Source organism: Planococcus citri, chromosome 3 (genome assembly GCF_950023065.1).
Source record: "Planococcus citri chromosome 3, ihPlaCitr1.1, whole genome shotgun sequence".
Taxonomy (NCBI): domain Eukaryota; kingdom Metazoa; phylum Arthropoda; class Insecta; order Hemiptera; family Pseudococcidae; genus Planococcus; species Planococcus citri.
Genome location: NC_088679.1, coordinates 71,106,342 through 71,119,954, shown reverse-complemented (window position 1 = coordinate 71,119,954; position 13,613 = coordinate 71,106,342). Strand labels below are relative to the sequence as shown.

At 33.9% G+C, this 13,613-nt stretch overlaps 1 protein-coding gene across 1 annotated transcript in view; it reads right to left on the bottom strand.

Moving 5' to 3' along the window:
* Positions 1-13,613, bottom strand: part of LOC135838809 (protein timeless homolog) — a 400,385-nt gene that overhangs the window by 20,778 nt on the left and 365,994 nt on the right. The window contains exons 17-18 of the mRNA XM_065354583.1: positions 7,155-7,353; positions 411-556 (exon numbers count right to left, since the gene is read on the bottom strand). Coding sequence (XP_065210655.1) covers positions 411-556; positions 7,155-7,353 — 345 coding nt within the window. The remainder of the gene's footprint in view (positions 1-410; positions 557-7,154; positions 7,354-13,613) is intronic.

The following is a 13,613-nucleotide window of genomic DNA, read 5'->3' as shown; positions in this document are numbered from 1 at the left end:
TGATACATTATAGAGTTATTTTTTGCTACAGGAGATAAAAACGATAATGTCTTTACCAATTTCCAGCATACTTCTCACTTCGCCGCAGCCTCATTTTGGTAAATGAGCCCTCAAGATATGGTCATAAAATATAATATAATTGCGCTGGCAATAAAAAGGAAAAAAAATCCAGAAAAAGAGAAACGCCAGCTATCACATCGGAAGGAAGCCCACAGTGGAAAAAAAATAAATTCCACTTAAATTTACGACCATCCACTAAGCTATATCAAACTGTACTCGACACACGCGGAGCCACGAGCCACAGCAGCAGCAACATCGCAGCACACAGGAGAAGTAAAAAAAAACACCAGAAAATTCCTTTCCAGGAGGGAACAAAAAATTCGATAAAAAATCGCTTAAAAGTTACTTACGCGCTGGCCAACGATCCGTAACCTTCTTCAATTTCATAAGCTTCTTTGTGTCCTTTCCAAAACAACAGCTCCATGTAAACTTTATCATTTTTCTTGGCTACTTCGATGAATTTGCGTACAATGAAGACGGCGAATTTTTGCAACTCCTGCGAGAAAAAATGATGATCGTGTGTTGTACAAAGTATTAGAATTTTAAATATTTATTAAAATACATTATAGATTTATTTTTTATTATTCGTCGGCTGCATTTCATCGTTTTTATAACGTTTCGTCGTACGATTTTTTTCCTCTCATTTTCACCAACACGGTTTTCTTTTCAACGCCAGAATACCCGAGTAGTTCACACGAAGAAAAATTTTTCCAACGCGGATTCTATCTAAAGATGAGAAAACTTATTAGTTATTTTTTTTTCACTCCTTTATACGATTCTAAGAAAGCTATTAAACGTGAATTTTACATCACACTGTACCGAGTGCCTAGACTTATACATACGTGCACTTTCAGCACCAACTGTTAAGATAGGTACTAGGTTATAACCTACCTATCTACGAGACGCCTTATTCTACGTACGAGTAAGTATTATACGAAGAATACAAAAATCGAAAAGAATAAGAAAATACCTTATTTTCTTTTCTATATATCTGTCGAGTCAGTATATGAAATTGAATATCTATAAGGTGAAAATTTACACCACAGGCGAAATATCGAGCAAAAAAAAAATTCTCGTACGCTATCGAATTTGTTTTATACCAATAAAATGTCCGACAAAGTGTACCCTCAGGAACGGATACGGAAATAATGCAATGATTCGTTTCGAGCATTGTTTCCCAAAATTTTCACGTTTTTCCAGTATGGATGTTTTTTTGTATACATGAGTTACTCACTCGTATTTAATTTTTAAAAATGAAAATGCTCATTTAAATTTTAAAAACCGATATGTACCTACATTGAATTGATGATTTTTCAATACTATAATTATTTTAGTTACGTGTATAGAACTAGAACTGAAGCAAACATTCAATCACTGTCAATGTGACTTATTCGTTAAGAGCATTCATCATTCATAGCTATATAAGTAGATATACTCATCGATCGAAAAATTTCCAAAAAAAAGAGATTTGCATCGAGTCGAGAAAACTTTGTCCATTATTCACACATTATTCTGTGCTTTATTACTTGGCGTATAGTTCATACTGAGAAAATTCTATTTATAGGCTTAGCTATACGTATTTTGAAAAGCAATTTCGTCGTCAAAATTCATTTAATTTTCAAGAACTTTCGGTGTCGAAGAATGATGAATGCAATTTGAAGTATTTCAGAATATATTAATTTTACGATTTTGGTTCCTTCACATTCTTCATAAAATATGACAATTGGAAAATTAGGTGAAAGAAGTGAGTTATCATCATTTGAAAAAAATTTGTACGAATTACTCGCACTTTTGGGAAACACCAGAAAAGTCATAAAATTAAAATATGGAATACATTTGCTCCATTCATTAAAGATGAGATTCAAATGGGCAGTTACGTGATTTGAAACATGTGAATTCTTGAATTGTTTGTATTCCACCACAAATCGCTTAAAAAACCATAAACAACCACAAAAAAAATTGATGAAAATTTGAAAATTTCGAGACATTCTGTTGAGGAAGAAATTGTTCAAGTTCATGAAAAAAAAACCAATTTCATCAACAGAATGACATTTCTCAAATCAAACTTTATTCAGATTAACACGTTTAGGTGAAAAAATTTCAATATTTGGTTATGAGAATGGGAAAAAATAATCTTTTTTTTTGGCAATTTTGACAAATGAGATGTTCTTTAATTTTAGAAGAAAAAAAAACAGATTTTTTAGCTAATTTGGTGAAAAAACCACAAACTGTTGACAAATTTGGCACAAAAGCATTTTCCTCCTGACAAATTTCTCATAAACAAGAATTTTAGAACTTTGCAAAAAGTAGAAAATTTGACAATTTTTTCAAAAAGCAGGACTTTATCGTACTGACACTTTTGTCAAGAATCAGGTTTAAGCAATTTTGAAAAAAAAATACCTACGAAATTTAGCATTAAAGCAGAATTTTTGTAAAATTCATCACAAGCAGAGTTTTCAGTAAGTTTTGCATAAAGCATAATTTTTTGGCAATTTCACAATTTTACAACAAAAAACAACAACAACAACAAAAACAAAAGAAAAAACATGAGTTTTATATCAATTTTGTCAAAAAGCAGAATCATTTTCGATACTTCTGAGGAAAAAAATTGCCAAAAACTGGGCTTTTGCAAATTAAAAAAAAACAGGTATTTTGACAAATTTTTTGGAAATTTTTTCAAACAACAGGATTTTTGTCATCTATTTTGCCTAAAGAATAAATTTTTTTGAAAATTTCAACAGAGAGCAGAATTTTAGACGACTTGAAAAAAAAACAAAGCAAAACTTTTGACAATTCTTTAAAAATCGGAGTTTTGTAATCTATTTTTAAAAATTGGGGAGTAAAATCTCCTGTGCAAGGAAAATTTTAAATCATGGATACCTATGTTTTTTGCTTCTTTGAATTTTGGTAATTTTGGCGGAAAAAATACAAGATCTTTAGGCAATTTTGCCAAAATGGCAATTTTTTTGAACATAGTAGTATTTTTGACACATATTTTGGCTAAAAAAATCACATTTTTTTGGCAATTCTGTCAAAAAGCAGGGTTTCTTGACAATTTTGGTCCAAAAAAAAGAAACATTTGTGAATTTTGGCGAAAAAAACAAGATTTGTTTAAAACTTTTGTTGAAAACTGGGGTTTTGTAAATTAAAAAAACAAAAACAATAAAAACCAGGTTTTTTTAAAAATTTGGAAGCAAATTTTAGCAGCATTTTTTGCATCTATTTTTGTTAAAAAATACCGTTTTTTTAAAATTTTGGCTAAAATTTGAAAAAACTTTTTTTTTGCCATTTTGTCAAAAAGCAGGATTTTTTGATAATTTTTACCGAAAAAAATAAAACATTTGTCAATTTTAGCAAAAGAAGCAAAATTTTTCAACAACTTTTGGGCAAATTAAGACGGTTTTTCGCATCTTTGGTTAAAAAGTTATACTTGGAGACAATTTTGGCAGAAAAACATAATATGTATGTACTTGAAAATTTTACCAAAAAGAAAAATTTTTGAAACCTTGACCGAAAAAGGCAGGATTTATTGGCAACTTCGTGAAAAAGCAAAGTCTTTCGGCTTCGAAATTCTGGAAAAACTTTTTTTTTTTTGAAAAACTCACCAAAACTTACCATAGCCCGGATGTTTGGCAATTTTTGCAATAAAAAAAGGCAATTTTTGGTAAGAAGCAAGATTTACAAAAAACAGAATTATTAGTAGAAATTTGTCCAAAAAAAAAATAGAATATTTAGCCATTTTAGTCAAAATTGGTGTATTTTTAGTTCTGAAAAACATGATTTTTTGGCGAAATGAAAGAATAGAATTTTTGAAAAATTTATCACGAGCAGAATTTCTTGAAAATGTTGACAAAAAAATTGACAGTTTTGGCAAAAATTAGAATTATTAATAATTTTGGCAACAAAAAACTTCAAGCCATTTTGGGGAGTAGCAGAAATATTTGGCTTATTTCAGAAAAAAGTTTTTTTTCGAAGGTTTCACAAAAAAAATTATCAAGTATCTTGAAATTTTGAAAAAAATGGCGAGATTTTGGTAAGAAAAAAAGATTTTTCTGGTAATTCTGTCAAAAGCTGAATATTTGAGTAGGCAAAAAACAGTTCTGAGGACAATTTTACAAAAATCTAGACATTTTGTACTTTTGCAGAAAACGGATTTTTTGAAAGTTTTCAGACCTGCATGATACCCATGTGAGGTCAAAATTATTCTCCAGAGCTTATTCTTCATTCATAGTTAACCTCGTTCAATTTCAACCCCTAGCGGACCTTTGGAGGGGGTGTCCAAATTGTTGGTGCCCCCGATGGAGGGGTAGAATTTAGTTTTTGAAGTCGAAAAAAATCGAGTCGTCTGCTCAAACCCACAAGAACAGCTGTGAAAAATTTCAGCCCTCTAGAGAGCGTAGATCAAATTCATGTTTTTTCAAATTTTCAAAAAACTCGAGTCTGAGTTGAAGAAATTTCAGTCTATGTTTGACTAAAGTAAGTATAAAATTTCGAAAAAATCTGAAAATTGGTAGAAGTGTCCCTCGGGGTTTAAATAGAATATTTCTTCAATATGGACCTGGGGGCATTAGTAAGGTATCTGTAGGGGGTCCAAAACAATGGGGGGTCCATTTGGAGGGGCTAAATTTGAATTTCGAGATCGAAAAAAATCGAGTCGTCTATTCAGACTCTCAAGAACACCTGTGCAAAATTTCAGCCCTATAGGGGGCGTAGATCAAATTTCGATTTTTTTTAAAATCCTGATAAATGGTGAAAAGCCCTATTTCAGTGGGGAGAAGGGGGTGGAGTAATAGGATTATGGGTGACAGCACAAACCAGCACAAACGAAGCACAATACATACATCTATTTTTCTCTTTCAAATTTTCGTTTAACCCCTTTTTTAAAATTCATGTCTACGGCCCGCCACAAATAACCCCTCGATACCACAGGAAGGGGAGTAGCACAAACGAAAAGCTTTTCAGCACAAACCAGCACAAACGTAGCACAAACGATTGACACCATTTTAGACCTCCCAGCTAAAAGTGGGGGGGGCTCCCGTTTCTACAGCCCCCCCAAGTTATCTCCAATACCTCGAGAAGGGGGGCAGCATAAACGAAAATCTTTTCAGCACAAACGTAGCACAAACGATTGACACCATTTCGGACCTCCTAGCTAGAAGTGGGGGGGGGCTCCCGTGTCTACGGCCCCCCAAAAGTTATCTCCAATACCTCGAGAAGGGGGGCAGCACAAACGAAAATCTTTTCAGCACAAACCAGCACAAACGTAGCACAAACGAATGGCATGTGTTTGAAGTCAATCGGTGGGGGTGGGGGCCGTGGACATGTACCTCTTTGAGGTTCTATTTTATTTTAACGTCTGAAAATGACGAGGAAAATACTTGAAATTCAGACTGCAAGTAAAAAACTGATAACGAATTTGAACTCAGAACAATTTTTTTCTCAAAGAGATACTAATAATAAGTAATAACCTAATCCAATTGACACCTCTAAAATATTAGTTTCATGATGACCCCACCCTCCCCCTCTTTCATCCCTCCACCCAATAAAATTGAAACACATCAATGAAAAAATAATAAAATTTTCAGACGAAAATAATTTCAAGGTCAATCCACATCACAGACTAAAATTTGAGAAAAAAATATCTAAAAATTGAAAAATATTCAGTCATCAAAAGTTGGTGCTTCACTAAAAGAAAAAACCAAAAAAAAGCAAGAAATTGCAAGAATCAAATTCACTTAATCTTCAATTTTAATTTTGATTTTTCAATTTAGTATCAAGTTTTCAAAAAATTATTTCATTTCAGTTCCAGTTTTTTAAACGTCCAAATTTAACCCATGCATTACATACATACATTACTCGTATACGTAAAATTTTCAGGTCACCGACCTCCCACCCCACCCAATTCATCAAATCGAGCCAATTTTTGCAAATCGTCGAAACGAAAAAGCCCAAACGATCGTTAATATGTAAATCCTACCATTAGCGTATGAAAATCTTCAGTCTAACCGAAGTAATAACGAAAACACGACACGTCATATATCTGCAGCGCGAAATGGCCAACCGCATGTACGAATTACGTACGAAATATTCGGGCTACGTAATTTATTAATCAACGTGAAAAATTACTCAAGTTTCGAACTGTAAATATTTCAAACATATTGTTAATATTTGACAAAGATGAATTCATCGGATTACCGAGCGAGCTTAAATTTCTAAGTTATGCAAATGTTATTAAAATGCCTGTGTATAGGGAAACATCTGTTGGCGCGCGAGAGAGTTGACAAATACATATTCAAATTTTACAACTGCTTCGAAATCACTATACGAAGGATTTTCAATTTCAGAGCAGTTGAAGCCGACAGCAAAAAACCTTCGTACGCTGTACGAGTCTCTTACGTTCGATAATAATTTTACAAAATACGTAAAAGTTTGTTCTTTTTCAGCCCAACGAATCTGTGGAAAATTTCAATTCCTGAAAATTTTTCACACCAGGAGTCGGCATCGAATAAATTTCCAGTGTCAGATTTAAAACCCACTGATTAGAAAATTTTGCTGGGAAAAATTTCACGCTGGTTTTAACTCGTCGTCGTCGTGGAGAAATTTTCTTAATTTTCGTAGTACTCGCGTATCTCGACAATTGTGTGCAAATTACTACGTAACGTTCTCCTCTCGGCTCTTCGCTTCATCCGCATTACCTTCCTTTTCTCGCTAACAAATTCGTAAAAGATAAGAAAAATTACCCAACACTTGAAAGTATGCGGGAGAAAAGTTTACAAGGGTGGAAATTTTGTTCGCCAGAAGTTAAAGGGTATGCTAAGTTCGTTTTGTTATTGTTGGTAATTATTTGTTTTGGAAATTTTTACTACACAGTTCGTCCGTCCTTTCAACCGCGATAAATTTTGTAATTATGGCGGTTTTTTTTTTCTTACTCTACTCGAGTTGTTGTTGGCTTTTTTTCTTTCCTCTTTCTCTTTCGTGTCTACTATTCCTCTCCATCGTATACTCTAATACTACTTCTTGGTAAACACGACTAAGTTCACTGGAACGTGAAAACTTTTGCAACTTGTACCGAAAAGCTTATGAATATTAATTACTTTGTGTTGTTCTTCCGTTGAGTCCAATATCCGTTGAAACGTTCGAAAAACAGAAGCTTGAAATAATATCGACGAGTATTTGCAATCGAAAGCGATTCTGTGTAGTAATTTACAAACACAATGATTCGTGAACGGCGTATTTTTTTCGAACTGTCCGAGTAACAAGCAACAGGCGTATACTATTTTCTGTTTCGCGAATCTGCAACAATAACAAATTAATTAATTTTTTGTTTTATTTTTTTCATTCTCGTCAAAAAGACAGACTCGTTCGTTTGAAGAGCTTTTCTCCTCTTTATTGTCGCCGTTTCCAATGACGTTGATTAATGAATCCGACGCAAATTGATTCTTTAAACGAGCTTATTTTAGGTACCTACCTACAGGTGCCTTGGGATATATATACTACCTACTCGTACCTACGCTGAAATCTTGAAAGGGCAATGACCTTACGAGTTTGGTTATTTTATTCGTCGATTATGTACCTTGCTGCCTTATCTTTTTATACGGTAGATATATTTTTAAAATGTTGATAAGTAGATTCAATGGTAAAATTATGAGGAGATTTTTGAGCTATTACAGATCAACTCGAGTCAATTCAAGTTCAATTTTGTGATTTTCAGTAAAATATCCACCACACTTCCCATCCTTAACCTCCGAGGGGAAGGAGAGGGTACAGCGGGACTCGTAATTTTCACGCCAAAATTAGATGATGTTTTTATCTCACTAAGTACCAGAACCACAGCGTTTAAAATCAAATCAATATTATCACTTTGGAAACTCCTGAAGAAAAATTTTTAAACTTTGAAAATTCTGAAAAAATGATGCAAAAGAACAGAAAAATTGAAGACTAGAAAAAAAATCAATAAATAAACTGTACCTAGATTTTATCCAGTAACATAATTAAAATTTGAAAAGCTCAAAACTCGAAAAATTATAAATAAGTACCATAATTTTTTTCCAACTTTTGCAACAAACAGATCTTCAAAATTGGTTCTCAACCTTCCTGAAGAAGCGGGGGAAGGTTGTAAGAGCCCTTGGCTAAAATACTATGAGATCAAATTGGCTTATTTTTTTTATTCAGTCTCTCTGAGCTCTCAACCATGCCACAAATGTGGTTGAAATCAGGGTTTGGAATGACTCGAATCAGTATTTTAGACGTAATTTTGTGATTTGAATTATTTTCTTGGCTGTACTTTATTCGTGATTTCTGATTTATACAAGCTTATATAGAATGTAGACGGTATCCGAAGACCACAATTACTCAACATAGCAGGGAACTTTATGCCCTCAGTCGGAGGTAGCACTGCATAGAAGCGCGCTCTGAGGACAACCAAAACGGATGGCTATGACCGCCTCACAGTTTTCTGATGGTTGCAATAGAGAGCAGAAGTTATACCTTAAGTAGTTCTTGTACTAAGTTTGTAGTCCGCTGCATGGCACGGACAGATGTTATCAATTGTAATTCAGTATTGTGCAATAAACCTGTGAAAGGAATATTGTATTGTCCTGTTTACTGTTGATAGAGTGTGTGGTCAATCCCTGACTAGGTTCATACTAGAAAGGGTGGTTGCGAGCATTACTCCAGCCCATTTGTGGAAGAGTGAGTCAGATTCAGTGTAAGGTACTGTAACCGGGGTATGCCAGACTCCCATTTTGTTCCTCACTTTCAAAAATTGTTGTTTTTTAATTCAAGGTTTTTATGACGGAATTTCTGGCATAGAATGAAAGTAATCATTGAATTAGAGCACATGCTGTGAATTTTACACAATTTCAAACTATTTTCAACCTGAAAATGAAGTGCTGAAAAATTACTGAAATTCAAGAAAATTAAATATACTTCAATTGATACATGTAGCATACCATTGGAAAGCTCATTCAATTCTCTTTCAAAGATGTTATTATGAAAAAGTTGTAAAAGTGCACGGTTTTGAAGATATACGCAGTTAAAGTTTGCCGAATTCCCATATACTGCAATGCTAAGTTCGTCAAACCAGGAACAAAATGGCCGTCTGACATACCTAGATTCAGTGTTTACCACAACATTGGCGCCCAACATGGGACCCTAATGTTATGGTAAACTGAAATATTTTGTATCTTGTCCTTTAGGGGGAACAAGTTAGATATGCACCTACCCTTCCTAGTCTGTGCCTAGTTAAGGATTTACCATAGACTTATAATAGGTAGCCATTTAGCAACCAATCATCAATGCACTACGTTTATTGAATGACAGATTACTTAGAACAGGATATTAGGTATTTCTGCCAGGACTGCGACCTTGTACCAATATGACTTAAAAAAACTTCTGCTAGTGAGAACGACCATGATAAAACTAAGAGGCGGACACTGCCGGCCGTTTCAGTCGTCATCCGCTCTGGCAGAACTAATCCATCCAGAGACCTCTGCTACACAGTGCAGCCTCCGACCTAGGGCATAAAGTTCCCTGCTATGCCGAGTAATTGTGTTCCTCGAATACTCTCTAGGTACTAGCTTATGAGCCAAGAATCACATTCACAATTCATTTTTTATCTCCATATTTTTTTTCACTGGACGACGTTAACTTTGATTTTTGCAATATTTTAAAATGAACTCTGAGATATTTTATCAGCTCCAATGATTCAAGCTATTGTTGTCAATTTTACTCCAATTTGTGGCCATTTTCACCCCTAATACTCATTTTAAATTTTACTTCTCATTCCACTTTGATGATATTTTCATCTATTTGATCAGTTTTTTTGAAAATCTTAATAAATCTACACAATTTACATGTACGATTTTCTTCACTCATTCTGAGGCATTTCATCAATTATTACTCAATGGACTTACTTCTTGATCTTCCCCAGCTCGAAAAAAATGGTCCTGGAACCCCCCCCCACCCCACCCCGACATCAAAAAGCAAATAATGTAATAAATGTACTCTTAAAAAATTCAATTTTTGTCACACAAATTTTCCAATCAACTCATTTTTTAAGAAAAAAATCTCTCCTGGTCTTCTATAAACAGTCCCTTCTAAAGGGCTTCCAAAATCGAAAATTGAAAAAAACAATTACCTATGTAAATGGAAGAGCTGATGAAAAGTATTTCTCAAAACTCTTCAACTTTTGCGTCAGAATTCTTCCAAATTATCTTCCCAATAAAAAACTACCTCGAGTCCTTCAAGTATGTTGATTTCCCTCTGCACTCCCCTTCCCCCCAAGAAACACAGAATAAGAGTAAACGAGTAAAGATTTATGAACATTTTTCAAAAATTGTCCATTTCTGTGATTGAATTCTTCCAAATAAACTTTCTTTCAGGACCCCGTCACCCTCCAACCGAACAAAAAATCCCAAAAATTAACTCCATTTCACTGATTCAATTTTTTGAGCTCTGGTGGCATTGAACAGGAGCTAGAGGATCAACATTGTATAAGAGACCAGGATACAGTGTTGCCAGATGTATGAAAAAATCCGTATCAGTACGGAAATTCACAATTTTGAAAAATAAAAACAAATTTTATACTTACAGATTTTCCAAAAATACTGAAATTTGAAGTTTTTCTGCTCAAAATACTGAAGTTTTCTGCATTTTTTATGAAAACATAAAAATATTAAATATCTGCTCCAATACCGACAATACTTACATCATGAATTTAGAGAAGAAAATTTAATTTTAAGACCGCAGTTTGTTCATCAAATTTGGTCAACGTTCACAAAATGCAAAAAAAGAGTGTTTCTCCATTTTTGAATATGGCGATTTTTTTAACGAATCCAGTTGAAATGCGTACTTTTGAAAATTGAAAAAAAAATAACGAAAATGTGATTTTTTAAAAAACGACTTCATAATTGTTTTTCTTGCAACATTTTCCTTATAAAAAAAATTATAAATTTTGACATTGGTGGTTTTTTAAATAAACCCCTCAAATGTTTAATTTTTGTATTTTATTGTGTTGTTTCAAGAGTTTAAACCTGTTTAAGATGCCAATGATCAAATTTTTCGCCAAGTTTTTTGAACTGTTTCAAATTTTCGCATTTTTTATTGGTATCTGACAAAAGAAGAAAACAGATTTTAAACGAATTTTTGACGTTGAAAATTTTACCAGTGAACGGATTTTTTTCTCAATCGTCTGGCAACCCTGACCAGGGGAGATGGAGATGATTTCTTGTAAAGTGGTTATTCAGAGCAATTCTAACACAAAAATTGTTTCTTGTTTTTTCTTTCTTTAAATATTTTGTATTTTTTTAAAAAACTATGGATAAGTAAAAAATAAATGATTTACCATCCTCATTTTTTTATCACAATTTTTTTTAATTTTTATTTTTATCCAACATTTCACAATTTTTAGTTTGGAGACTGAAATTTTCATAGAATTTTTTATTCCCATAAAAACCAACAACTTTGAAGGTTGGAGGGGGGGGGGCTGCGAGAAAATTTCACACATATAAATTATTAGAACTACCAAAATGCTCCTCCAGTCTCATAATCCCAGCATAAATCCCTCATTCCAGTTGACCAAGCTCGGACATTTCTAAATAGAACACAGGCCTTGAAAAATTCCCCAATTCTTATCAAAGTTTACTCATCGTTTCGTGTCTTGGAGGGCCATCTGCGGATTTACTGCGTACTTTAGGCTTGCGCTTGGCAAATTGTGCAGGTACCTGAACGTATCGTCGACGATGACAAATTGGGGTTATAATTTCATCAAAAAACGCTGGCTGGCGTGAACTTGCAAATCTTGACGCGTATGTGTGCTTACTCGGAGCAAATATACTACGTAGACGTACCTCCCCTACTTCGCCATATTTTTTTTCTACTTTCAATCCAACTAGTAGACGAAGTTAGGAGAAAAGCGGTGTATTTTGAATAAAAGCCTGAGAGTTGATTGTAGATAACGTCAAATTACTCGCAAGCCGGCATTAAATCACGGAATTTAAGCGACGAGAAAAAAAAGCACCGAGTGACGCTTTTGCACAAACGAAAAAAAGGTAATGTCGCGCGAGTGAAATTCGTCCTCGTCGTCGTCGCCCGAAAAAGTTTATATAAAACTCGTACCTGTATGGTAAGGGTTTTTTTGAGCCCAAAACACGCACAAAAGGCGTAATTTTTCTCTTAACCGGAGACATTTTTACTTGTCGGGAATATATTGGACAAGTGCGAGAAAATAATGCTTTTTTCTCAGACTGCAGAGTGAAGGGCGAACAAGATAGGATATTTGTTCGAAATACTCGTATAAAGATACGTGAAACGTTGAAATTGCGAATGGATTTAGATATCGTATAGTTTGTAGTACACGACGACGACGTTGGCGATGTACGAAAATGGTTCACTGAGTGAAGGAACGGGTGAGAGAAAGGGGAGGAATTGATGCAATAGAATATACTCGTACCTACGCTTGATAGTCGAATCTTATACTCGAGTTAATTCTATATCGAGATATGTTTCGGACTGTAATTGGTACGCAGGATATTTTTAACCGACGAATAATTTCAAGTGTTGGGTATTAAAAACTCGAGCCAGATAACCTTTTGATTGTGAAAACGAGCAAATACGTACGTGGATCGACTCGTACAAAACGCAAGTAGGTACATACTACATATAAACGTACAAAGCCCAAATGTAATCGTTAAATGCGAACAATAGAAGTGGTAGATATATGAAATTTGCATTATTAATCCGAATTTTAGTGTAGAAACGATAACTACACCGAATAGGTACCTAAGTGTAAATGTACAGTATGTCCCACTATCCCAGAAGTGCTAAAGGTTGCCAATTAACTGGATGGCGGTTGTGAGGGGATTTCAACGATATCAGATTTCGCGTTATTCTATGTAATATTCGGTACGAATGCCAAAAATTCCAAATACAGGGCTGAAAAGTATTCTCGAAATTATTATTATTACGTATTATTACCCTATTGCTTATTTTTTTTTCAATTTGGAGATTTGAATGAAGAGGAGCCAGCTCGGTTTGTGAATTTTAACACCAACAAAACAATCACGAGAAATGCATTATCATTTTAAGTAAATGGTAATGCGGAATGGCTTAAATTTTTCAAGACTGAATTCAATATGGACTATGGAGTCCACACTCAGGTCCAATTCCTAAAATATCAAATCGAAAAAAATCTATGTTCAAGGTGTTCCTAAGATTTCAAAAAAAAAAAAAAAAAAAAAAAAACTCTTCAAGTATGCTTAATAAATTTTTTTGCGCTACCTTCAATTTTCTTTAAATTCATAAGTACCTCCTCTTAATCTCTATTTTCCTCAAAATTTTGAACCATCCATATCTCACTTCTAAAAGCACTCACAGAATTGTATGTTTGTGCCACTCGTCATCTCTCAAGGTTTATTCGCATAAAAAATGTACAAGAAATTATTAATCCCAAGTGCACCAAACTCAACGATTTGGCATCAAAGGTAATACCAAATTATACTTTTCAGCTAACAAAACATTTAAAAATTCTGGTCATTTTAAAGTGAATTTTCAAA